The sequence below is a fragment of the Oncorhynchus clarkii genome, chromosome 12 (assembly GCF_045791955.1).
Source record: "Oncorhynchus clarkii lewisi isolate Uvic-CL-2024 chromosome 12, UVic_Ocla_1.0, whole genome shotgun sequence".
In the NCBI taxonomy this organism is placed as follows: domain Eukaryota; kingdom Metazoa; phylum Chordata; class Actinopteri; order Salmoniformes; family Salmonidae; genus Oncorhynchus; species Oncorhynchus clarkii.
Window position 1 is genome coordinate 61,466,395 of NC_092158.1, and position 27,606 is coordinate 61,494,000.

Genomic DNA, 27,606 nt, shown 5'->3' on the forward strand with positions numbered 1-27,606 from the left:
TATTTTTTTTTTCTCCTCTGCACCCCAGTATCTCTACTTGCACATTCATCTTCTGCACATCTATCACTCCAGTGTTTATTTGCTAAATTGTAATTATTTCGCCACTATGGCCTACTTATTGCCTTACCTGCCTAATCTTACTTAATTTGCACACGCTGCATGTAGATTTTTCTATTGTGTTATTGACTGTATGTTTGTTCATTCCATGTGTAACAACTCTGTTGTTGTTTGTGGTGTTTGTGTCGCACTGCGTTGCTTTATCTTATCAGGTCGCAGTTGTAAATGAGAACTTGTTCTCAACTGACTTACCTGAAATAAGTTCAAGTTCGGACTCTGGCTGGGCTACTCAAGGACATCCAGAGACTTGTTCCGAAGCCACTCCTGCATTGTCTTGGCTGTGTGCTTAGGGTCGTTGTCCTGTTGGAAGGTGAACCTTCGCCCCAGTCTGAGGTCGTTGGCGCTCTGGATCCGATTTTCATCAAGGATCTCTCTGTACTTTACTCTGTTCATCTTTCCCTCGAACCTGACAAGTCTCTCAGTCCCTGCCGCTGAAAGACATCCCCACAGTATGATGCTGCCACCACCATGCTTCACCATATGGATGGTGCCAGGTTTCCTCCATTTGTGACGTTCTTTTTATTCAGTTTAGTCACATGATTTCTCAATTTGCAGTACATTTGCCAAACAGTCGAGCAGCCAGACTTATTTTCCATCCCTTTTGCCTCATCCATCTCCACCATATCATTTTTAAATTCCTCATTAATCCACAGGGATTTAGCAGTTATTTGTCATTTTCTGAATGGGTGCATGCTTATTAGTAACTGGAATAAGCAATTTCATATACAGTGCCTTCTGAAAATATTCAGAACCCTTGACTTTTTCGACATGTTGTTACGTTATAGCCTTGTTATAAAATGGATTAAATAAATAAAAACCGTCAGCAATATACACACAATACCCCATAATGACAAAGCGAAAACAGGTTTTTAGAAATGTTTGCAAATGTATTAAAAAAAATTCAGAAATACCTTATTTACATAAGTATTCAGACCCTTTGCTATGAGTCTCAAAAAGGAGCTCAGGTGTATCCTGTTTCCATTGATCATCCTTGAGATGTGCCTACAACTTGTTTGGAGTCCACCTGGGGTAAATTCAATTGATTGGACATGATTTGGAATGACACACACCTGTCTATATAAGGTCCCACAGTTGACAATGCATGTCAGAGCAAAAACCAGGCCATGAGGCCAAAGGAATTCTCAGTAGAGCTAAGATCTGGGGAAGGGTACCAAAACATTTCTGCAGCATTGAAGGTCCCCAAGAACACACTGGCCTCCATCATTCTTAAATGGAAGAAGTTTGGAACCACCAAGACTCTTCCTAGAGCTGGTCGCCCGGCCAAACTGAGCAATCGGGGGAGAAGGGCCTTGGTCAGGAAGGATGGTCACTCTGACCGAGCTCCAGAGTTCCTCTGTGGAGATGAGAGAAACTTCCAGAAGGACAGCCATCTCTGCAGCACTCAACCAATCAGGTCTTTATGGTAGAGTGTCCAGACGGAATCCACTCCTCAGTATAAGGCACATGACAGCCCGCTTGGAGTTTGCCAAAAGGCACCTAAAGACTCTCAGACCATGAGAAACAAGATTCTCAAAGTATAGAGAAATCCTTGATGAAAACCTGCTCCAGAGTGCTCAGAACCTCAGACTGGGGCGAAGGCACACAGCCAAGACAATGCAGGACTGGCTTCAGGACAGGTCTCTGAATGTCCTTGAGTGGTCCAGCTAGAGCCCGGATTTGAACTCGATCAAACATCTCCTGAGAGACCTGAAAATAGCTGTACAGCAACGCTCCACATCCAACCTGACAGAGCTTGAGAGGATCTACAGAGAAGAATGGGAGAAACTCCCCAAATACAGCTGTGCCAAGCTTGTATCGTCATACCCAAAAAGACTCAAGGCTGTAATCGCTGAAAAAGGTGCTTCAACAAAGTACTGGGTAAAGCATCTGAAACTTATCTAAATGTGATATTTCTGTTTTTTTTTTGTTTTTTTTTACAAATGAGCAAAAATGTATAAAACCTGTTTTTTCTTTGTCTTTGTGGGGTATTGTGTGTAGATTGATGAGGGAAAAAAACAATTGAATACATTTTAGAATAAGGCTGTAACTTAACAAAATGTGGAAAAAGTAAAAGGGTCTGAATACTTTCCAAATGCACTGTATGTGTCAAGTGCAGTGTCTGCTTGCTCCTCATTACACACCACAGACCATCAAATATTCTTTACATCAACATAGCAATCACTACAAAACATATTGTAGGACCTCATATAAACTATATTAGGCCCAGCCTTTGGAACTTTGGTTATCCAACATATGGCTACTATATTGTGATCACTACATACAATGGATATGGATACAGCTTGAAAGCAGATTTCTGCAGTATTAGTAAATATATGATCAATACGTTGATTATTTAATTCCTGTGCTGTTTGTAAATACCCTGGTAGGTTGACTGATAACCTGAACCAGATTACAGGCACTAGTTACAGTTTGAAGCTTTTTCTAGAGTGGGAAGCTTGATGGAAGCCAATCAATATTAAGGTCGCCCAGAAAATATACCTTTCTGTTGATATCACATACATTATCATGCATTTCGCACATACACTACATGACCAAAAGTATGTGGACACCTGCTCGTCAAGCATCTCATTCCAAAATCATGGGCATTAATATGGGGTTGCTCCCCCCCCCCCCCCCTAATTTAACACACCTGATTCTACTAATTATCTGCTCAACAAGACCTTAACTAGCTGAATCAGATATGTTAAATTAGGGTTGGACTGTAAACCTACAGGACAGTAGATCTCCAGGAAGAGGGTTGGGCAGCCCTGCACTAGATATTGCAACATTGCTGCGGGACTTGCTTCTATTCAGCCATAAGAGCATTAGCGAGGTCGGCACTGATGTTTGGCGATTAGGCCTGACTCGCAGTCGGCATTCCAATTCATCCCAAAGATTTGATGGGGTTGAGGTCAGGGCTCTCTGCAGGCCAGTCAAGTTCTTCCACACTGATCTCGACAAATGATTTCTGTTTGGACTTTTCTTTTTGCACTGGGGGCATTGTCATGCTGAAACAGGAAAGTACCTTCCCCAAACTGTTGCCACAAAGTTGGAAGCAGAGAATCGTCTAATGTCATTGCATGCCGTAGCATTAAGATTTTCCTTCACTGGAACTAAGGGGCCTAGCCCGAGCCATGAAAAACAGCCCAGACCATTATTCTTCCTCAAACTAGCTTTACAGTTGACACTATGCATTCGGGCAGGTAGCATTGTCCTGGCATCCGCCAGTTCTGTGAGCTTGAGCTTGTGTGGCCTACCACTTCGCGGCTGAGCCGTTGTTGCTCCTTGGCGTTTCCATTTCCCAATAACAGCACTTACAATTGACTGGGGCAGTTCTAAAAGCAGTGGCAATTTTAGCATGTAAGTCTTGGTGGGGCAAAAAAAAGTGGGATGCATGCCAACAAAGCCACAACACAGCACAACACTAAACAATACATCAATTGCACTATAACGGTGACAAACGGTGCCCACAAAGAAAGTAATACTAAGTGTATGTTGTGTCGTAAGCTGTTATTAGCTCATGTGCCTCACCCTAATAATTTGGTATATTTTCACCTCTTAATTTCGCCTACTGTTGTGACTTGGTGGTGCACATGTAGCCTATAACCTGTTTTTGAGAAATGTAATCATTGAATATTGTAAGAGCTTTCATTGTCTGCTTATGTGCCACCTTTATTTATCCCACGGTTCTGACTTGGTATACAGGGAGCACATTGTAAGATCGCCCATGTTCTGAATTATGTTGCTGTACATTTAGAAGTGCTGAACAAATAGTTATATTGACTGCGTCCGTCCTAGCTCGCTCATTAAGGTCTTAATCGAAATTACGGATTGCCTCTTATCTTCTTGTCGTGCCCTTATGCCATAGTTTGTACATCTCAATTGTCATTAGAAACAGCATTTATTTAAGCAAGTCAGCCATATCAGCTGTTTTTTTTAAAGGCAGTAAATAAGGCTGAATTAACTGTTTCGCTACCAGACAAGGACGGCTCCGCTGATAGCCAGGTGTAGCAGTGGACATGTGTTGGGATTGCTGTTGGGACAGCTTTATGTAGGACCTAACCGTTTGTGGGCACCGTTTGTCACCGTAATGGTGCAATTAATGTATTGTTTAGTGTTGTGTAGTGGCTTTGCTGGCATGCATCCCACTTTTTTTTTGCCACACCAAGATGTACATGCTAAAATCGCCACTGGATGAGATTATAGGATTTTGGACAAATAAATGCTTTTCGCACACACATTGCAGCTGCGTGTTGTTTTTAAACGGCTCTGCAACAATAGCGTCAGAAAAGGTACGATTCATCACAATAAAAAGCCAAGGTCTTCAGGCGAATTGATGATGATGAACAAATGGAGCGCGTGCGCGCGCACGCGTCAGAGTCCGGCATGGGCGCTGATTGGTTGAAAATGACATCACATACAATTGTACTATTCTTAGCTTGTAGAAAACGCATTACCTCATCCTTTTCCCCTCGCGCAGGTATAGACATACAACAACAAATAATGTTACAGTCGCAGACAGGACGAGGACGAGATTAGAAGTCGAGAGAGAGAGAGCTGTACTCTACTGATTATTAGTTAAGCATAACATATCCTTTTGGATTCTTCATCCATTTGCTTTGAGACCATTCGTTTGATTATATTATTTGGTGTGCAAGTTGATTTGTGCGATATTTCCAGTATCTTCGTTTGGATTGAAAATCGTCACTGTAAGTACAATGTAATATTTTTTTGCATTTTGCTTGCATCATTTATGTCTGATTTTATATTCTCTTATGATCATCTAATGTATGTGAACTTGCAAAATCCATGACGTAATGCAAAGACATCATTCTGCAGCAGCAATTGACCAAAGTAATGTTTTCTTAATTAACAATAATGGCAATAATAATGCTAATATATTTCATGCAACTGTTAAAATGATTTTCAAAGTTCCATGCATTCTTTTTTCGATTCCTATGTATTGTACCATAATACATAATTGTAATCCCTTGATATTGAAATGAGCAAAGTTTTCTCTCATGTTTCGGTTCCAGACACAAAGAACAGAGATGGTGTTCTACAGGGAGAGAGAGAACGGGACACGCGAACGTCCACCGCTGTCTCTCATCCTACCGCATCTTTACCTAGGTGCAGAGACGGACGTCACGCAGGTAATACTGTTTTCATTCAGTAGGTCAGTCTATATAATTGATAGCCTAGCTCTCGTCATTGTTGTATTTTCACAATGCACCGAAAATGCAGCTCTTCCAGAAGACTAGAATGTATTAATATTGCCTGTATTTTCCCCGTGCTATCCCTGCTCGGCTGCAGGATTGCCTCGGCGCTCGCGGGATCTCCTACGTGCTAAGCGTGAGCCGCTGCAGCCCGCAGCCTACTTTCCTTCCCGGTTCCCAGTACCTTCGCATCCCCATCGACGACTCTCTCCGAGATGACCTGCTGCCCCATATCCCGGAGGCACTGCGTTTTATCGGTGAGAATAGTGATGAGATTGGGTCAGTTATGTGTCAAATGGATGTCAACCTATTCCCCATATAGTACAACTGCACTATTTTCGACAAGACAGAGAGCTAGTGCACTATAGAGCTAGTGCACTATAAGGGGAAAGTGCACTATAAGGGGAACATATAGGCGTCATTGGAGATTTTACCAGGGCAAATCCTACAGGTTAGGTGATAGGACATTCCTGCATGTCATCATTATGCCACAGTCTGCATCATCATGGATGCATTACACACTGGTGACTGTCTGTCTGGAAGAAACGCAGATGACTCAGTTCAAGTGATGAGCAGTTATTGATCAGGGTTTCATGCAGGCCAGTTATGCTCCTATGGTTTCAGAAATATTGAATGCTGTTACAGCCCATTCAGTATCACGGACAATTGATACAAGCCTACTGTTGCAGGAAGCCCATTCATGACAGTTGATATAAGCTGTGTGTCCTTTGCACAGTTTGCAGTCTGGCTTAATGATGTCATGCAATACAGTATGGATGATTTCAACAAAAACAAAAAAAGCCTTATCTATCTCTTCTCGCTCTCTCAGATGGGGCTATGTCATCAGGTGGATCTGTGATAGTTCATTGTGCTGCAGGAATCTCTCGCTCCCCTGCCCTGGCTGTGGCCTACATTATGTACAACCTGGGGATGGACCTTGACCATGCCTACAGGTGTGTTTGTCTGTGCTATATGTATTCATGCATTTTAATGATTGTGTGTGTGTATGCGTATATAAAGCATCCAAATCTAATCTTGTCTGTTCCTCACTTTCAGGTTTGTGAAAGAGCGCAGGCCTTCAATCTCCCCTAACTTCAATTTTCTGGGTCAGCTACAACACTTCCAGGGAACCCTTGCTCAGAAAGCCTCTAATGGCAACCCCACTATCCAGCCAATCAGATCACTGGACACATGCCTGCAGTCAAGCAATGAAAACATTAGCTGCGGTTCCTCTGTCCCCCTGTCAGCCAATCAGATCATGAATATTCAGGACAATGGCTATGTTGCTAAGGACTTTTTAGGGGTTGCTAAAGTGCATAATATTTACAATGAGATTTCCACTTGTAACACAGAGAACATAGAGCAAAGGTGCTCATATTCATGTGAAACTCAGAGTCTATCAGAGAAGCCACAGCAAGACCAGAGGAGTGTGCCTTCACAACTGACGCTGTCTCTCTCCAGCAAACTCAGAACGCTCACTCTTAACCTGAACCATAACCACAACCAGAACCAGAGGGAGGCCCAGAACTCGTGTGGATCAATGACTCCAAGCCCCAACGAACCAGCGACAGCAACACCAAAGCCCAACACACTACAAATCCCAACAGGCATTGCGTCTCTCTCTGAGAAGCGCAAGAGCCTCACCCTCTCCCTGTCTCCCGTTGGTGCAATTCTCCCAACCCCCCACCAGAATGAGCCACAAAGCAACAACAGGCACAGCATTAGCCACAACCCAACACGCTCCAGCGCTTCCAACACCATCCACAAGAGGGAGTCAGAAGGCACCAGTGGTTCAAAAAGGCACGGTAGAAAGCCTTCGGCGGTGGCCCTTTCCTCCTCACAGACAGACATACAACAGAGAGAGAGGAGCACATCCTGTGGCAAAGCAGCAGGTCGGCCCAATCACTGCTCGTCCCGAACCCAGGTGAAAGTAGAGAGAGCTGGAAGAGGCCAGGGTAAAAGAGAGCCCAGCCGCTGTCAGAGCGTGGAGAAGGGGAGGCCTAACTCAACTCCAAAGACAGGGAAGGACCACAGCAAGGGAAGAGCAGAGAGGGAGACGCTAACTGGGAGCCTGAGCAGCAGTTCTGTTTTGAATCAGCTCAGTATCATAGTTGACCAGCAGGTGTCGCCAGCAGCTAAACTGTCTGCATCTGCAGTGGAGGCTGAGGAAGGAGTGGATGCTGAACAGGGCCTCCTGTCTCCTCTCAACCTGACTGTCAACAAGCTGCTGGGCTGGGGGGAGAAGATGCTGTTGGGGGTTCTGCTTGGCCCCCGGATCAAAGTGGGACAGGCTGTTCTGCCCTATAGGTGCTGATGCGGTAAGAGACCACTGGTGAGGACAGAGAGAGGGCTGGTAAATGCCAGGAGATTGATGTGTGTGTGTGTGTGTGTGTGTGTGTGTGTGTGCGCATGCGCATGCATGTGAGGAACTGAAGAACATAACTGCATGTAAAATATTTGTCTGCCCATACCATGTTCGCAGAGCTCTGAGTGAATGCTTTGTCCTATAAATACCAATTTATTGTTGACTTCCTTCAAAAGCACTATATATATTACATATAGGAGCAGTTTATGAATCCAACACAATGCTCATGGATTTAGGCTTGATTATGTTGATTTTTATTTATTGATTGATGTGAATAAAGTGATCAGTTTATTGTTGTTATTTATAAAATGAATATTTTGAGGATGGTATTTTGGCACTGTTGTTTGTAATGGGATCATAGTGTTCATTAAAGTACATATTTTACTCATGTTCTCTCCTGGCTTTTCTATTCTGACTAATCTCCGATGAATTTCACCAGACATTTACAATAATTTAGGCCTATGAGGAAAACATCTGATTCACAATTCAGACTGATATGGTTATACACTTATTTTATAAAATATTACAAGAATGCAGTCTGCCCTTGAACATCAACAAATCGTTTGGGTTAATAAGGAGGGGTTGTGGGTGAATGTGGGTGTGGTAATTAATGAGCAACATGCCCATGTAAATGAGTCACATCCGGTTGAGGGGATGGGCAAATCAGGAAGAGAAAGGAAGACAAGAATGCTTTACCTGTCATAAACTATTAGTATAAAATACTGTACACTAGGAGTTTTCCCTCCAATATCTCCTCATATTCTCAACAGGTAGGCTAAAGTCGTTTGAGGGTAATCATACAATACACTCAAATGCATAAGCTAAAGTACTAAACGTGAAAAATAAATAAATAAATAAAGGGGTTATAAAACATTCCATGTGCCAAGGATCAATACACCCCACAATACATTGCAAAAGTAGCTTTATAGGTCTACTCCCCTGCTCTAGCTAGCTATATGTCCACCCTGCTGTAAAATTCCCCACTAACCAAATGACGACTAGACCTACATACAACTGGGCTCAATGGCCAAATAAGGTAGTACACAATGTGTGAATACTATGGTTCACTCATTTAAAATCTGGTTAAACCATATTGTTTCAGTTTAATGAATAAACGTGCAGTGTTGATTAAAGACACATTTTAGAATGTATCTCATTCTAATAGAGCCTTTGTTAATTAATGAAAAGAGGGAGAAGCGTGAAAATGTATACAATGAGGAAACTGTGTCGTTAAGACACGCCTGGTTTTACATACGCATGAGATTTCGAGAAACCCTTCTTGGTTGAGAAAAAAAAGTTGCCTTGGAGCGATGAAAAAATAAGTCAGTGAAGACGAGGAAAAAATGAAGACGTCGCCAAGAATAACCCAGTAACTTAGATATCACAAAAGCTGTTATATAATGCTCCTGCAGAGATATGTAGATTAATCAATCTAGAGATAATGAAAGTTAGACACGCGTGTTAAAGTTTGACGGGGTAGTTGATAATCAAGCTCATATTTTTTTTCTTCTTCTGGAGTCAAAGTTGGCATCGATAGCCTAATTTACTTGAGGCGGGTGCGGAAGGCTTTTCACCCGACAACAATTATGAGAGATAGTCCCATAAACCATTAGATTTTTTAACAATAATACTTATTTCTATTTTACCGGGTTATGTAGCGACCTATACATTTTAGGAGCAGTGGTACGAAACTCTATTGGGGTTAGACTACTTTTGAGGATAGTTTACAACACTGGGCCAGACTACAACCGTAAGCTTTTCAATGTTATGAAATAGTATCAGAAAACTAACTATACATTTTTACATTTGAGATATTGTAAACCTATCGTAGGTAATTCAAGTTAAATATATTGGCGTAACACCGAGGTAAAACCAAACTCTGCTTCCTTCTCGGACTTTTCTTTGAGCTACTTTGATAAAAGTAGTTTGCTCAATCGTTGAAGTGGACTTTCATTTTTTTCCCCCTGTGCATTACAAAATTTTACGTCATAAATAGATCCTATCAGCTACTCAGTTTTATCATTTCGTTTTTCAAAAGATAGACAACCGTTGAAAGTATTTTACGAAACTAATCATGTCTGCTGAGGAGGAGAGATTCAAACTGGTCGTCGTGGGCGGGGGCGGTGTGGGGAAAAGCGCCTTGACCATACAGTTCATTCAGGTGAGAGAGAATCCCCCAACTGTTTGGACATTGTCAACTGTGTGTTGTTTGTCTTGAATTTGTCATATCTTCTGACATGACGAGTATGTTATAGTGGTAATTGAATATGTGCATATTAACCCATATAGGCCAAATAGTGTAAACTATTCTGGCTGTGTAGGCTATTCACCCATGCTCTCCTATCTCTTTCGCAGTCATACTTTGTATCGGATTATGACCCCACCATCGAGGACTCCTACACCAAAATATGCACAGTGGATGGGAAAGAGACACGATTAGACAGTAAGTCATACTGTATGTAGGTTTACTGACGTTCTTTGCTCCAAGAATAGAGGGAAAGCGTAAACTACTTGAGCCAGTGAGCGAGCAAGGCCAAATCTGTCTGTACGATTCACTCACATCTGCTCTGTTATAACTTGCAGTTGGCAGATGTTGATGCTCTAAGCCAAGGTGTAGTCTTTTCACTATGCCATAGAAAAAGTGTTTGTTCATATTCAAGGGATATAACAATATGTAAGTGTACTATGGCCTCTGTCGAGTCAGTTAACCCTGGGCATTTACATCTTTTTTTCTAAATGAAGACATATACACTTAACTATTTTCCATCCTAAAAATAAGGAAGGCTTTGATTTCTGGTCGAACAGATGGAAAAGGGGTCTTAAACAACATCTACCAGATTTTTTTTAAGGTATTATTGATATATCAAAACCCAATAACGTTGAAGTAAAGACCCCTGCTAACTAATATCAACAATTATATTTAGTTCACGATAAATTATTTGCCTTGTCTTGTAATTCCGTTACCAGAAACCCACATATCTTTAAGATATTTTCTAAGGAGGATAATGAAAGTTCACATAAGTAACAAGCAAAGGTAGACCTAATAATTAGTTATAGGGGTTTTACTGCTATCAAGTTTGTTTATGAATTATTAAGTGATTCAAACTAGTAATTCTGTTTCCAAATCTGAACAATCAGTAACGGAATTACTGCGATTGAATTGGCTAAAATGGGAAGTAATAGAAGTCACAAACCTTTCACATTTGAATCATTTAGCAGACGTTCTTTATCCTTTCCCATACTGATCCCCCGTGGGAATCAAACCCACAATCCTGGCGTTGCAAGCACCATGCTCTACCAACTGAGCCACACGGGACATTTGGGTCCACATTTGGGTCACCTGCTACTGTCCTCCCTTCCACTGGCATACTGTTATCTTCAGCTCATGTTTTATTTCTCAACTGTTTTATTTCTCTTTCTGTTGTCTGGTGGTCAAAGCAAGACTGTGTAAACAGTCTGGACAACCCCTCTCTCTCTATCTTTCTGCCACACTCTCTTTTCTTTCTCTCTACAGTTAATGTCACCTCTCACAACTCTTACATGCTGACCAAACTGGGCTTGCGTGTACGTCCGCCATCGCACGCATGTTGATTTTGTTCACCCACACCAGAAGCGATCAGGACATGCAGGTTGAAATATCAAAACAAACTGAACCAATTATATTAATTTGAGGACAGGTCGAAAAGCATTAACCATTTATGGCAATTTAGCTAGCTAGCTTGCTGTTGCTAGCTAATTTGTCCTGGGTTGGGTTGGGTTATTATTTTACCTGAAATGCACAAAGTCCTCTACTTCGACAATTAGTCCACAGATAAAACAGTAAACCAAATTCATTTCTCGTCATCTCTCCTCCTTCCTCAGGCATCTTCTTATTTTGGACTTAATATCGCGTTTGGCAACCAACTTTACAGCATTACTACAACCTACTGGAGTATGGACCTAAGTTCATCTTTCAATCACCCACATGGGTATATGCTCCTAAAAATCTATGAGAAGATGGCACGTGGGTATATGCTTCTAAAAACCAATGAGGAGATGGGAGTGTCACAAATGGAACCAATTTCTATTTTGGAGCCTGGCCACCCAGCCGCTCTCTGAAACCCGCGAGCAGTGTGGGTGCAATGATTGAATAACATGTATGTGTATATTTATTTTGCAATGGTCACGCACGCGATGTGTCCGGTCTGGTCAGCATGTTACTGACACCTAACCACCTACCCTCTTTCCATATACTGTAACAAGCATCCTCAACCACTGAACACCAACTGATATCGGACCTTTGTGGATGTTGAAAAGTAATTGAAATTTGGTCAGTCCACCCTGGCCAGACCAAATCTGAACGAATCATAGACGTCTATGTTTCACAAGTTTTGACAGTACAGTATAGAAAAGTTAGTACAGCAGAGCACACTAGAGTACTGTATACTGTACTGAACATATCTACTGTGCTGTACCATAATGTCCAAACTTGAGAAAAATAGACGTCTATGATTGGTTCAGATTTGGTCTGGTCCGGACCAACCAAATCTGGTCTTGTTTGGGGGGTAGAGCTCATTAGAATAATACCCAGTTTGTAGGATAATACCCAACAATGCAAAATAAGGATATTGAATATTTCTACTTTTTGTGTACTGTGATTGGTTCAGTTGAGTTCCGATCTATGCGGTAGCGAGGGGTGGTGTAAATGGAGAAAGAGTTGGCTTTGTAAGTTGCAAAAATAGAAGTTATATATTTAATGTTCCCCGAATGGCACTCGGCCGGTTCAAAATCCACTGTGTTGCGGCAGGATAGCGCGCATGCATTTCCGTGATGGACCCCGGATCTGTGGATGATGGAGGGGTTGCAAGCTCAAGAACCATCTAGATACCCTACTGTTATTCTCTTTGTGTCTCTTGCCATCCAGGTGAGTGCGCATGATCAGTCACGAGAGTGAATATTCTTCCCAACAGATAATATCTGAGGTAGGTGAGTGCCCATTTTATAGCCAGCCCTTCTCGGTCAACTTATTTTCCCTCTCTGGGAGCTTACAGCTGATGTAGTCTATTGGGTGTTTGACCTTTCCCACTCCCTGGGAGAGCACCGCTCCGATGCCGACATCATAGGCATCCGTCTGGACAATGAAGTCCAAAGTCTGGTGCTCTTAGTCCTTGTTTTGCAAACAGGGCTTCTTTTAGCTTTTGGAAAGCTAGCTCTGCTGCTTGAGTCCATCTCACCTGTGCGGGTAGGTCTTTCTTGGTCAGGTTGGACAATGGAGCGGCTATAAAGACATAGTTGGGTATAAAGCGCCGATAGTAACTTGTGAGCCCTAAGAAGGAGCGCACCTACTTTTTACGCACCGGCGTTCACCACTTCCGGATAGCCGCCACTTTCTTTGTCTGGGGGTGAATGACACCACTCCCAATAGTGTACCCAAGATATTCTTCCTCACTTATCCCGAACCTGCATTTCTTAGGGTTAGCTGTCAAGCCTGCTCTCCTTAGGCTCCCCAGCACGGCCCGTACCTGTTGTAGGTACATCTCCCTTTCTTCACTATGGATCACCATGTCGTCGATGTAAGTGGCCACGTAGGCTTGGTGGGGTCTGAGTAGCTGTTCCATTAACCTCTGTGACATGGCGGCCTCACCATGAAACCCAACGAGTAATTTAGTGTAATGGAAAAGTCTGTCTGGCGTAGAGCGCCTTTTTCTCCCTGTCTTCTGTGGCCAGGGGCACCTGCTAATAGCCTTTCGTGAGATCTAGCATAGTTGTGTAGCTCGCCTTTCCCAATCATTCTATCAGCTCATCTACCCTGTGTTCGAATTTGGAGATGTCGTTCAGGCTTCAGAAGTCGTTACAGATTACAGAATTTCTGGCTTCAGAATGAGAACTAACAGACTTTACCAGGCGCTGTGAGATGCCTCTAACTCCCTAACCCAGCATCTCTCTCACCACCTCTGACTATTGTTTGTCCCGCAGCATGGATTCTGTAAGGCCTTAAGTTCACTCTTGCCTGGCTCTGTGTATATATGATGCTGGAGGAGATTTGTATTCCCTGTGAGGGAAGAGAATACTTCCCGGTGTCAGACCACAAGGGCCCATAGGTCTTGCTGGTGCGTCAGCGACTTCACTACCTGCACCTCTAGCGGGGGTTGATCTTGTTGGGCTGCGGGTAGGGAGCAGAACATCACATCTTAACTTATCTCATGGTACTCTAGGTTGATGTGATATGGCTGTTCAGGTTTTCTCCTACCTGGCTGCCTAACTGTAGTTTACAGGGCATACTCTTGCCATTACTTCGTATGGACCCCTCAAGTGCGCTAAGAGCCGATGTTCCGCTGTCTGAATTAAAAGGAGTACCTTATCTCCTGCATTAAAACTTTTGGTCTGGGCAGTCCTGTTGCAGGCTCTTTGTTGCACTTGCTGCACGCTCTCCATGTGTTCCTCCACTATTGGCTACACCGCGGCCACCCGTTCTTGTATTAGGATGACATGCTCAATCAGTTCTGTGGGGACACGGCTGGGCATCCCACGCCTCCTTGGCGAGGTCCAGAATCCCTCGGCACGGCTTCCCATATAACAGTTTAAACAGGGAGAAGCGCGTTGGCAACTGGGGCACCTCCCTAAGAGCAAACAAGTGAGGTAATATGTGCCAGTTCCTCCCGTCCCGTTCCACAACCTTCTTTATTATCGACTTTACAGTTTTATTCAAGCGTTCGCATAAACCATCACATCGCATAAACCATCTGTCTGAGGATGTGATACACACAAGCATATCTGTTTAACCTGGTACAAGGCACAAAAGTCTTTCATTATGCGGAACATAAACACAATCCCTGGTCGGTCAAAATAGAGGAGGGTATGCCGACTCGGGAAAACATCAAACAACTCTTTAGCAATACCTTTTAGTAGACATTATTTCATTTTTATTTATTTTTTTAAATGTTAAAATATAACCTTTTTATTTGACTAGGCAAGTCAGTTAGGAACAAATTCTTAATTACAATGACGGCCTACCGGGGAACAGCAGGTTAACTGCCTTGTTCAGGGGCAGAACAACTTTTTTTTTTTACCTTGTCAGCTCGTGGATTTGATCCAGCAACCTTTCGGTTACTGGCCCAACGCTCTAACTCTAGACGACCTGCAGACCCAAAGTTACGCAAAGCATATTATGCAGGGGTATTGCTTTGGGGTAGCATGTGGCAAAATCAATTACCACTAGTATTAGAAGTCGACCAACTATGATTTTTCAACGCCGATACCGATTATTGGAGGACCAAAAAATTCTGATTCCGATTAATCGGATGATTACATTTGAATTGTTTTTATTTGTAATGATGACAATTACAACTACTGAATGAACACTTATTTTAATTTAATATAATACATCAATTACATCAATTTAGCCTCAAATAAATAATGAAACATGTTCAATTTTGTTTAAATAATGCAAAAACAAAGTGTTGGAGAGGAAAGTAAAAGCGCAATATGTGCCATGTAAGAAAGCTAACGTTTCAGTTCCTTGCTCAGAGAATGAGAACATATGAAAGCTGGTGGTTCCTTTTTTAACATGGGTCTTCAATATTCCCAGGTAAGAAGTTTTAGGTTGTAGTTATTATAGGACTATTTCCCTCTATACCATTTGTATTTCATTAACCATTCATTTGACTATTGGATGTTCTTATAGGCACTTTAGTATTGCCAGTGTAACAGTATAGCTTCCGTCCCTCTCCTCGCTCCTCCCTGGGCTCGAACCAGCAACACAACGACAACAGCCACCATCGAAGCAGCGTTACCCATGCAGAGCAAGGGGAATAACTACTTGAAGCCTCAGAGCGAGTGACGTTTGAAACACTATTAGCGTGCGCTAACTAGCTAGCCATTTCACTTCGGTTACACCAGCCTCAACCAGGTGAGTTGATAGGCTTGAAGTCATAAACAGCGCAATGCTTGACGCACAACGAAGAGCTGCTGGCAAAACGCACGAAAGTGCTGTTTGAATGAATGTTTACGCGCCTGCTTCTGCCTACCACTGCTCAGTCAGATACTTAGATGCTTGTATGCTCAGTCAGATTATATGCAACGCAGGACACGCTAGATAATATAAAGTAATATCATCAACCATGTGTAGTTAACTAGTGAGTATGATTGATTTTTTTTTATAAGATACGTTTTTAATGCTAGCTAGCAACTTACCTTGGCTTACTGCATTCGCGTTACAGGCAGTCTCCTTGTGGAGTGCAAGGAGAGAGAGAGAGAGGCAGGTCGTTATTGCGTTGGACTAGTTAACTGTAAGGTTGCAAGATTGGAACCCCCGAGCTGACAAGGTGAAAATTTGTTGTTCTGCCCCTGAACGAGGCAGTTAACCCCCTGTTCCTAGGCCGTCATTGAAAATAAGAATGTGTTCTTAACTGACTTGCCTAGTTAAATAAAGGTATATAAAAAAAATCGGCGCCCAAAAATACAGATTTCCGATTGTTATGAAAACTTGAAATCAGCCCTAATTAATCGGCCATTCCGATTAATCGGTCGACCTCTAATAATAACACACAGAAATACGAGCTTTAGGTCATTAATATGGTCGAATCCGGAAACTATCATCTCGAAAACAAGACGTTTATTCTTTGAGTGAAATACGGAACTGTTCCGTATTTTATCTAACTGTGGCATCCATTAGTCTAAATATTGCTGTTACATTGCACAATCTTCAATGTTATGTCATAATTACGTAACATTTTGGAAAATGAGGCGTCCCAAACTGTTGCATACACACTGACTCTGTGTGCAATGAACGCAAGAGAAGTGACACAATTTCACCTGGTTAATATTACCTGCTAACCTGAATTTCTTTTAGTTTAATATGTAGGTTTAAAAATATATACTTCTGTGTATTGATTTTAAGAAAGGCATTGATGTTTCTGATTAGGTACACATTGGAGCAACGATACACACCGCATCGATTCTATGCAATGCAGGACACGCTAGATAAACTAGTAATATCATCAACCATGTGTAGTTAACTAGTGATTTATGATTGATTGTTTTTTTATGATACGTTTAATGCTAGCTAGCAACTTACCTGGGCTTCTACTGCATTTGCGTAACAGGCAGTCTCCTCGTGGAGTGCAATGAGAGGCAGGTGGTTAGAGCGTTGGACTAGTTAACGGTAAGGTTGCAAGATTGAATCCTCCGAGCTGACAAGGTGAAAATCTGTCGTTTAACTGCCCTGAACGGGGCAGTTAACCCACCGTTCCTAGGCTGTCATTAAAAATAAGAATATGTTCTTAACTGACTTGCCTAGTTAAATAAAGGTGTATTTAAAAAAAGATATATATATTAAAACTTGAAATCTGCCCTAATTAATCGGCCTTTCCGATTAATCGGTCGACCTCTAACTAGTATATAATTGTGCCCCCAGGATATTTTCAAAATAGGACCTACCAGATCCATGGCTATCTGCTCAAAGGGCGTTTCAATGATGGGGAGTGGGATGAGTGTGTTTCTGTAATTGGCTTTGGGGGCATTCTTTTGGCACTTGTCACATGACTTGCAGTATTTCTCTACATCACTTGTAATGCAGGGCCAGTAGAATCTACTCATAATGTGCTCTTTAGTTTTGTCTACTGCCAAGTGGCCTCTCAACACGTGAATGTGCCAGGTACAGTACCTTAGCTCTAGCACTTCGCCCCTTCTCTTAACCACCAGTACAGTAAGCCCTCTAGTAATAAGGGGAATTGATGTCCTCCATGTGCTTCCCATCCGTCACCTTCACTCTGCGCTGTGCTGAGACCGGGTCCTGCAGCTGTGCGGTGCCAAACTGTCTTGTCAACTCATCAGGTAAATGAAAGAATTGTCTGTCTATTCTTACCAGGGTCCGTGCAGGACCTTGTTCTCCTCCGCTCTCTGTTGAGAGACCTGAGCATGTATCCTCTGTATTTTCTTTAAACAGCTGCCCTGATTTGAAACAGCAGCTCTGATTTGGAATTTCCTTTTCTTCCTCCCCTGCACTCGATCTGGGTGAAAGAGACTTCTCCCAGTAGTGCCAGTGAGGCACGGCGGGTGTGCGCCTTTTGGGGATGTGTTTTCTATGAGTGTGCCAGTGACTGCTTCACATTGCTTATGCTCGCCGGTGTGGGCTTGGGGCGGTTCTGTTTAATCCGCAACGAACTCTCAAACAGATTTGTCTCTCCATAGCAGTACCGATACCAGTAAGTGATTCACCACCCACACCTTCATAGTCTACTTGCCTCGCCGTAACTAACTTAACCTGCTCCACTGCGTCCCCATGGATACAGGAGACTGACATCTGTTCCTGACACATCTCCCTCCTGTGACCGAACTAGGGTAATCTTACTATCCGAGTCGAGCATTGCTTCTGCATCCTCTCCTTGGACTTTTATGGCCGGGGCTCCCTCTATGGTCCAACACTGCGGGGATAGATTACATGGATGTGCGCCCCTTGATCCGGAGTAAGGCTTGGTGGGCATGGGTTCGTCATTAAATGGACACTGCCATGATGTATGCCCAAGCTCCCAGCACCGGAAACACCATCTCTCGCCAACCCTTGGTCAGCCGTGTTAGTTTGTACGTTTGGGCTATTGCTGATTCGTTGCTATCGAAGGTCCACTCGTAGAAACGCTTGGCCTGTGGATTCAGACAGTACCCGAGATAAGAAACGCTTGGCCTGTGGATTCAGAAAGTACCCGGGATAAGACTTTGGCTTTTAGTTTCTTAGTCCTCTGCTTCTGCAGGATCCAGGTTGAAATACGCAGCCTGCGCACACCCGGACAGAAATGTGGCCAGCATTCCTGCCCACCGCTCCGGGGGCCCATAGTCCTCTTACTGCTGACCTCCTTGAATGAAAGCAGATAGGCCTCAATGTCATCATCCTATTCTTGTAGCCTAGGTATATGAGTCCCCACTCTGGGCTTACTCTCCTTCCCTGCCTGAGCCAGCATGGCCACTTAAATTCTCGATGTCTGTGCTTTCCTTTTGCGCAATGGTGCACATAGCCATCCATTTTAACAATTTGTCACCACTTCTGGCGCCCGCATTCTCCACCACTGTGATCGGTCCAGTGGGGTTCCGATGTATGCGGCAGCGGGGGGTGGTGTAAACAGAGGAAGAGTTGGCTTTTTAAGTTGAAAAATCTAAATTATATTTAATGTTCATCGAATGGCGCTCAGCCGCTTCAAGAAAGGGGAAACAATATCCAAGCCTGGTTCAGAGCACTACACTTACAAACCAAAGATCCTTTTGAAAATCGCCAAATTAGGTTTGGCTCGCAGCTACAGGAATCACTCACGCAAGCAGTAGTGTAAAGTAATTAAGTAAAAATACTTGAAAGTACTACTTAATTATTGGTGGTATCTATACTTCACTATTTATGTTTTTGACTACTTTTAAATAATGTACCTTTTACTCTACGTTTTTCCTGACACCCAAAATTACTTGTTACATTTTAAATGCTTAGCAGGACAGGAAAATGTTCAAATTCATGCGCTTATCATGAACACCCCTGGTCATCCCTACTGCCTCTGATCTGGCGGATTCAATAAACATGAATGCCTCGTTTGTAAATGATGTCAGTGTTGGAGAGAGCCAGGGGCACTCTATACGTTTATTTATTTTTTACATGAAAATTGTGCTGTTTGCTTAATATAAGGAATTTTAAATGATTTTTTACTTTTTATACTTGCAATTACATTTACTTTTGATACTTAAGTATATTTACAACCCAAATACCTTTAGACTTTACTCAAGTAGTATTTTACTTGGTGACTCACTTTTACTTGAGGCATTTTCTATTAAGGTATCTTTATTTTTACTCAAGTATGTCAATTTGGTATTTTTTCCACCACTGCATGCAAGCTCTTCCTCTTTTGATCTGTTCTTTTGTCGCTCTATGTCCTCTTCTGTTGTTTTATCCTCACTTTGTTCTATATTTGTTCCCCACACCTCTGAGTGGTTCAGGATACATCATTATGAAGAGAATGATATTTATATCCATAATTATGTATTTCTGTATAGTACAGATCAGGGCTCCCAAGTGGTGCAGCGGTCTAAAGCACTGCATCTCAGTGCTAAAGTCGTCACTACAGACGCCCTGGTTCGATTCCAGGCTGTATCACAACCAGCCATGATTGGGAGTCCTATAGGGCGGCGCACAATTGGCCCATCGTCATCCGAGTTTGGCCGGTGTAGGCCGTCATTGTAAATAAGAACTTGTTCTTAACTGACTTGCCTAGTTAAGTAAAGGTTCATTTTAAAACATGTACATCCAATTCTACTGTAGTTCAATAACCTAAATATTTATTTATTTTAAACTCAAGGTGTCATGTCATAACTTGACACCCTACTCTTTCAGCCGACATCTTTGAATCTTAATTGGAAGCAGATATTTAACAGTTTTTGGAAAACGTATTCGCATAATAAAACAGATTTACCATAATTGTTTTAGAAACTTTGCATCCGCACAGTTCTTTCAGTGAATGTGTTTTTATGAAATGTTCTGTGTAAATTGTGCATAGAGTTGTATTGTTTGAACTTTGAAATCAATGGCTGTTGTTTGGCATACATTTTAAAGTGAAAATCTGAGTCGGTGTAATTTCTACTGGAACAAATATGTCACATCTACAGTGCATTCGGAAAGTATTCAAACCCCCTGACTTTTTCCACATTTTGTTATATTACAGCCTTATTCTAAAATGTATTAAATTATTTTGTTTCCTCATCAATCTACACACAATACCCCATTATGACAAAGCAAAAACAGGTTTTAGACATTTATGCAAATGTATTAAAAAAAAAATTAAAACCGAAATACCTTCTAAATATTCAAACCCTTTGCTATTAGACTCGACATTGAGCTCCGGTGCATCCTGTTTCATTGATCATCCTTGAGATGTTTCTTCAACTTGATTGGAGTCCACCTGTGGTAAATTCAATTGATTTGACATGATTTGGTAAGAGGCACACCTGTCTATATAAGGTCCCACAGTTGACAGTGCATGTCAGAGCAAAAACTAAGCCATGAGGTCGAAGGAATTGTACATAGAGCTCCGAGACGACAGGCTTGTGTCGAGGCACATATCTGGGGAAGAGTACCAAAAAATCTCTGCAGCATTTGAATGTCCCCAAGAACACAGTGGCCTCCATTCTTAAATGGGAGAAGTTTGGAACCACCAAAACTCTCCCTAGAGCTGGCCATCCGGCCAAACTGAGCAATCGGGGAGAAGGGCCTTGGTCGGGGAGGTGACCAAGAACCCAATGGTCACTGACAGATTTCCAGAGTACCTCTCTGGAGATGGGAGAACCTTCCAGAAGGACAACAATGCAGCATGCCACCAATCAGGTCTTTATGGTAGAGTGGCCAGGCGGAAGCCACTCCTCAGTTAAAGGCACATGACAGCCTTTTTTTGAGTTTGCCAAAAGTTTGCCAAAAGGCACCTAAAGGACTCTGGTCTGATGAAACCGAGATTGAACTCCTTGGCCTGAATGCCAAGCGTCACATCTGGAGGAAACCTGGCACTACGGTGAAGCATGGTGGTGGCAGCATCATGCTGTGGGGATGTTTTTCAGCAGCAGGGACTGGGAGACCTAGTCAGGATCAAGGGAAAGATGAATGGAGAAAAGTACTGAGATCCTAGATCAAAACCTGCTTTGGACCTCAGAATGGGGCAAAGGTTCACCATCCAACAGGACAACAAAAAACCTGTTTTTGCTTTGTCATTATGGTGTATTGTGTGTAGATTGAGGAACACAAAAATGTTGAAACGGTCTGAATACTTTCCGAATGCACTGTTTTGTCACTATCCATATTCATCCCCGTGTATGTACATCTGAATCTCTTTGTGTGTGTGTGTGTGTGTCTGTCAGTATTGGACACAGCAGGTCAGGAGGAGTTTGGGGCAATGCGGGAGCAGTACATGCGTTCAGGGGAAGGCTTCTTGCTGGTGTTCGCTCTGAATGACACTGGCAGGTAAGAATTTTGTGTGTCTGTTTGGGTGGATGCATGTACACAGTTTATCTCAAGTCACAGGCAAACTGTAGATTCAAACCAGTGTTCCCAACTACACAACATACTCTGAAGTCCTCAGAGCTAAAGCATTTTTCAGGGCTACAGTAATCAAGGTTTCAGGAAGGCAACGTCACTGTTTGTGATTAGGGATGCACATTTTGGTAAATTTAGCTGCCGACTAACTGACCCTCATTAACCGGTCAACGAACGGTTACATTTTTTCCAAACAGTAAAATGACGTGACCAACAGAAACTATCAGTATCTATGTATGTAATGACGCGATGCGTATGTTTCTGTTTTAACAAGGGGAGTCGTCCCAAGCCAGCAAGGCAGGCGACAAACTTAGGCCCAAAATAAGCCCATAGAAATGCATTGGACAGTATTTTGGACAGATTTTGGCGCTTCGCCTCTTCTGATACCATGCATGCATACCATACACAGGCATTTTTCATTAAGAACTCATGGCGAATGGGAGGCTTTACAAGTTGAGATTGAGAAATAAAGAATATCTCCTTTTTAATCATGGCCACAAGTTTTTAACACGCGGTTGCATTTAGAAATGTTATTTGTTGTGCATTGACTGGGCTCACAAAAGCAGGTTTCACTCCAGTAGCCTACAGGCTTTTTGAGGAGTTACACTCGCGCTGTCTGGTAGGCTATTTCTCTCCTCAAAGTAGGCTCTCTGCTGTGCACTTGTAATAAATAGAATGCGTGAAGACTAATGAAAATACACATGCACAATTTCAATGTAGAAAAATGACGCAAAGTAACCTAAACACCTGGGTTCCCAAACTGCCGGCCTGAATTTGGCCTGTGGGTGTTTTTATTTGCCCACCCCCAAGTTTTCTGAGAAAAAAATACATTTAAAAAAAAAAAAATCTTTGTTGGACATGACTGTAAAAACACCAGGAAATCAGCTCCAAGTGATTTTTAATTTTGGAAATCTATTATCTTGCATTATAGAGACATATGTTATCGTATTCAAATAATAATAATGACTAATAATTGATTGGATTTATATAGCACTTTTCTACCAATTGAGGTACTCAAAGTGCTTTTTATAGTAGGGGAAACTCGCCTCATCCACCTCAGTGATGCAAGGCGACCATTTTTTGTACAAGAACTCTCACTACACATCAGGTGAGGAGTGATATATGCCAATTAGGAATGAAAGGGATGATTAGTTGGCCATGATGGAGTGTTGCCAGGTAGAACATTTTGCCATGACACCAGGGTGAACACCCCTACTCTTACAATAAACGCCAAAGGATTTTGAATAACCACAGAGTCAGGATACGCGTTTAACTTCCCATCCAAAAGACTGCACCCTACGCAGGGCAATGTTCCCTAATGTAATCAAGGTTTGAAATGATTATTTTAGTCAAACATATCTGTTTTGGCTTCTTGTGATCAATTTGCAGTCTAACTTTTTAAATGTTTTATGTTCTGTCCCCCCGACCATCCACTCAAGATGAAATTGGTGATCCCTGATAAGCATGACCTTGTCAAATGAATTTTCGGCAGCTAACCGAAATAACGGTTAACCGTTAAAGTCCCTATTTGCGGTACACTCATGATCATTCATTCCTTCAAGTGTCGAGGCGTTCAAGCCATGGTCAGTATTACACTAGTGCTTTCTGTGTGCAACCCTAATCACAGAGTGATGCTACAGTAACTAGGGGATGTGAGACTTGTTATAGGCATTCACCTCATAAGAGTTGCATTCATGACACGGTGTCAAATACAGACAGCATAATGAGCTGCTGTAGTAGTTCTTTATTGAGTTGAAAGGTGGATTGGTGCAATTGCACCTAAACAGAATTCACATTCTAAGAACATATGTAAACCATAGAGCATAGCCTAATTTAACAATTATCCATATTTATGAACTGTAGCCCCCCAAGTCTTGACTCCTGACAGATTATACAGGATGCCTGGCTTGCTTTGGTAGGGCTCGATGGGTGTCCTGGTAGGACCCAGTCTACCCCTCTCACTTCTATTGTTTGTTTTCATGTTTGAATGAATGTTTGTAACTGTGCTGTTGTCTTTGTACATTTAAAATAAGAGTATACAATAAAACAACTCAGTAGTTGGATTTATGCCAATGAATATGCCCATTTGCTTTTAGGGGCATATACACTCGCAAAGAGTCTCTCCTGACAGTCCTCCACAAGGCTGCTTTTTTATTATTATTTTTTTAACAGTAAATTGAACTAATGGATAGTACCTTTTTAAGGACATAAAGCACTTACAATCAGTTCCTAATGTGTTCTCGTTTCGTTTCGGCCACTTTCCTTCCCTTTTTTCAGTTACAATGAGATCCACAAGTTCCACACCCAGATACTGAGAGTGAAGGACCGGGATGACTTCCCCATGGTGCTGGTGGGGAACAAGGCTGACCTGGACCAGTCGAGAGCGGTACTGGCTTTCACTCTCACTCTCAGTCATGTTAAAGGAGATCTTCTGCTAGCTATAATAATGCCAATTTAGATCCTACTGGTTCAAATTCTCCAGCCTCAAATACCTTTGAGTTCCCAACAGGTGGCGAGTGGCTACAAGTGTTTCTTTGGCTAGATCAAATACCACCACCTTACTCTTAACTCAGTTTACCGGAATAAGGAAATGAAACTGCTGCTGGCCTGGCAGGTGCTTTTTAACCTGAGTGCATGTACTGTCTGTAGATCTCCAGAGAGGAGGCCCAGGGCTTTGCCAGAGAGAACAGGATCCATTACATGGAGGCCTCGGCTAAGAACCGCTACAACGTAGATGAAGCCTTCCTGGAGGTGGTGCGAGCTATAAGGTAACGTTAGAAAGCTGTAAGCTACTTTATTATAGGTCATCATGTTTATAGCTAGATGATTAGAAGAGTTGGTGACCAGAGGCAGAGTTGAGGGACAGACATTTTAGTGTCCATTATAGCCTACTCCTGAGTCAAAGTATCCAATGCTCTCTCTCTCTCTTTTTCTCTCTCTTTTAAAAACACAGAAAGTTTCAGGAGACTGAGAGTCCCCCTCTACCTGCAAACCACACAGGAAAACGGAAGAGCGGTGGCTGCCCCTGCACCCTCCTTTAACTGCCCCCTCCCATGGCATAGCACTGTTGTCACAGAGACCAAAACCCCCTCACCTCACCACTGATACAAGTCTTGTCTGACTTACCTGGAGGGAAATGGGAGGATTTGGCAAGGGAGGGGAGAGATATACACTTGGAAATGCAAAAACTGTATGGTGAGGTTTGGGGAATTGGGCAGGGATGCTTACGGCAATGGTGGGCAAAGTGGTGGAGTGATTTGTTTTCATTCACACTTATAAATTAGCATCTTCAAACTTTTTTTATATACTTTTTTTTGTATTTGTGGTATTATTTCATTGTGCAAGGATGTAAAGGGAGAGGCCTTGGGCTAGATGAGAAGAGAGCGAGAGATGAATCTACTGAAGAAAGAAAGAGTAGGGATGGTAAAGAGTGAGATCTCACAGATACTGTGTTTTGGGTAGCTTCCTACATTGGGTCAACCTGATGGAAGTCACTGATTTGACATTGCTGGAAGGAATGGATAATTTAGGAACTAGAGGGCGCTATCATTCATACCTACAACAGAAAATTAAAGAAGCCTGGTTAAACTGAATCGACAAATTAGATTTTTAAAAGACTGCATGGAAAAGAGGGAGAGCTGAAGCAGAATGAGAGTGAAACGATGTGTTTGAAAGACTGGTACTTTTCACAGTGTGGTATCCATGACCACAGAATATATCATATTTTTTTGCACAACTTCAACGTAGGCAAAAGTAGTTTGACACTAAAGTGCTATTGTTTATTTTAAAATGACTGGGTGGATGTTTAGGCATGTCCAGGTACTTTTGTCTATGCATTCAGGTGTAGGCCTGCTTTTTAAGTCATTTTTATTGTTATGCTCTTTGCAAATGTTTAAATGTCACACCGCTACCAACCATGTACATCAATGAGTTTGTTTTTGAATGGTATTAAATGAATGAGTTAAAGCTAATGAAAAGCTTCAGACAAGGCATCAACTGTCGACAACTGTTGATGAAAAACAGAAAGTGACAGAACATGGGTAAGTTGACATATAAATACATCCCAAGATTTACGCCCATTGGTTGAGAGAGATGATGGTGATAATTGCAAGAGTGAGCCCATAGGCTGAACAGCAAGCATGAGGAATGGGCATTACTTTGCGGTGCTGATAGGCTATACGGTAAATGGGTGAATTACATTCCGGACGTGGCTAATAGGAAAGAGATGACGCTATGCTGATGATAATACGTTCGTATTCATTCCCACTATGCCCATATAATAGGAAGCTAAGTTATGTTTTGCTTACTTGAAGTTACCCGAACAGTCAGACCAGCCTTTCTGATTTAACTTCTGTAAACTATATGTGTCTGTCATGAAATAACTTGTTTGTTTAGAGAGGATATGTAGCACTGGTCTTGCAAACCTTCATATAGATGTAATTAACATATCCCTTGTGCGATATTTCACACAAAGCAGGATAGCCATCTAACGTTCTGAAATATTCTGAATCTGCTCCAAATTTGTGAGTTGAATCGGACTCAACTCTGACCCTAAAAATATTTGAGCTGTTTTGATTAATAATTAGAGTTATTGATGATTGGTTCTCAAAGCTGGCCATCTTATTTTCTTTGTGAACGAGAACCGTGTTGATGTTGGATCCACATTTGTCCCACGTTGTTCTTTACCTAATTATAAAATAATGCATTGACTCAGTGCTATTAATGCAGTGTAATAAACCACAAAAAAAGTATTGTACTTAAATCTGTTATGTAGTTATTTTTAACAGCAGAAAGCCGTTTGTATTCTTATACCAATGAATCTCAAACTATATCAAACTTGCACCCTGTAATCCATCAGTATCTGCCATGTGTATTTTGTACTGAAATAAACCAAATACCTTTTGTACACGTCACAATTTAAAAAAACATTATTACTCTAATCAAGTCTGGACACAACTTATTTTTCTACTTTACTATTTCTCATCAACAGTATTGGTGAACGCTTGGTGACAGGAAAGTAGCGAGGGGAAAGCAATGAGAAAAAGGAGCATGTAAATGTACAAATCAATAAAAAGGACTGTTTGAATTGGGATGTTCATGCTCAAAAATATGATGTATGTTAGCCTGTGGGGTTCATGGGTTTGAATCCAGCCCACTGCCCTTTGATTCGCCCTCCATCTTCCCTGTCTTTCCAACATTGTTCAATGCTTAAATAAAAGCTAAACAAATATATCAAATAAAATAACTTTTAACCCTTTTGTAGTGTTTGGGTCTGTGGGATGAATTTTTCAATGTTTACTAAAATAATTAATTGTATCATTTTCATTTTTTCAACCTGAGACTCATTGACCTTGGCTCATTTTCTATGAAGAACATGCAAAATAACACATTTTCATTGAGTGCACCCCCCTGCACATTTATATTACATACAGTGCCTTGCGAAAGTATTCGGCCCCCTTGAACTTTGCGACCTTTTGCCACATTTCAGGCTTCAAACATAAAGATATAAAACTGTATTTTTTTGTGAAGAATCAACAACAAGTGGGACACAATCATGAAGTGGAACGACATTTATTGGATATTTCAAACTTTTTTAACAAATCAAAAACTGAAAGATTGGGCGTGCAAAATTATTCAGCCCCTTTACTTTCAGTGCAGCAAACTCTCTCCAGAAGTTCAGTGAGGATCTCTGAAGGATCCAATGTTGACCTAAATGACTAATGATGATAAATACAATCCACCTGTGTGTAATCAAGTCTCCGTATAAATGCACCTGCACTGTGATAGTCTCAGAGGTCCGTCAAAAGCGCAGAGAGCATCATGAAGAACAAGGAACACACCAGGCAGGTCCGAGATACTGTTGTGAAGAAGTTTAAAGC

General features: G+C 42.0%; 3 protein-coding genes and 1 non-coding gene across 5 annotated transcripts in view; 2 read left to right on the forward strand and 2 right to left on the reverse strand.

Annotated features, from left to right (window-relative positions):
• Window positions 1-27,606, reverse strand: part of LOC139420919 (uncharacterized) — a 439,502-nt gene that overhangs the window by 332,555 nt on the left and 79,341 nt on the right. The gene's annotated exons all lie outside the window — the stretch shown is intronic.
• LOC139422109 (uncharacterized) lies at window positions 4,626-8,086 on the forward strand. Its single transcript, XM_071173257.1, has 5 exons — window positions 4,626-4,826; window positions 5,154-5,270; window positions 5,431-5,590; window positions 6,163-6,286; window positions 6,390-8,086. Exons 2-5 carry the CDS (start codon window positions 5,169-5,171, stop codon window positions 7,645-7,647), a joined length of 1,644 nt encoding a protein of 547 aa, XP_071029358.1. The 5' UTR covers window positions 4,626-4,826; window positions 5,154-5,168; the 3' UTR covers window positions 7,648-8,086.
• LOC139420903 (ras-related protein R-Ras-like) lies at window positions 8,987-26,985 on the forward strand. Its single transcript, XM_071171318.1, has 7 exons — window positions 8,987-9,067; window positions 9,737-9,859; window positions 10,054-10,141; window positions 21,553-21,655; window positions 24,005-24,113; window positions 24,377-24,495; window positions 24,681-26,985. The coding sequence occupies exons 2-7, from the start codon at window positions 9,773-9,775 to the stop codon at window positions 24,766-24,768; spliced, it is 594 nt and encodes a 197-aa protein (XP_071027419.1). The 5' UTR covers window positions 8,987-9,067; window positions 9,737-9,772; the 3' UTR covers window positions 24,769-26,985.
• Window positions 10,943-11,014, reverse strand: trnaa-ugc (transfer RNA alanine (anticodon UGC)). Its single transcript has one exon. It is a non-coding gene; the product is annotated as a tRNA-Ala (tRNA).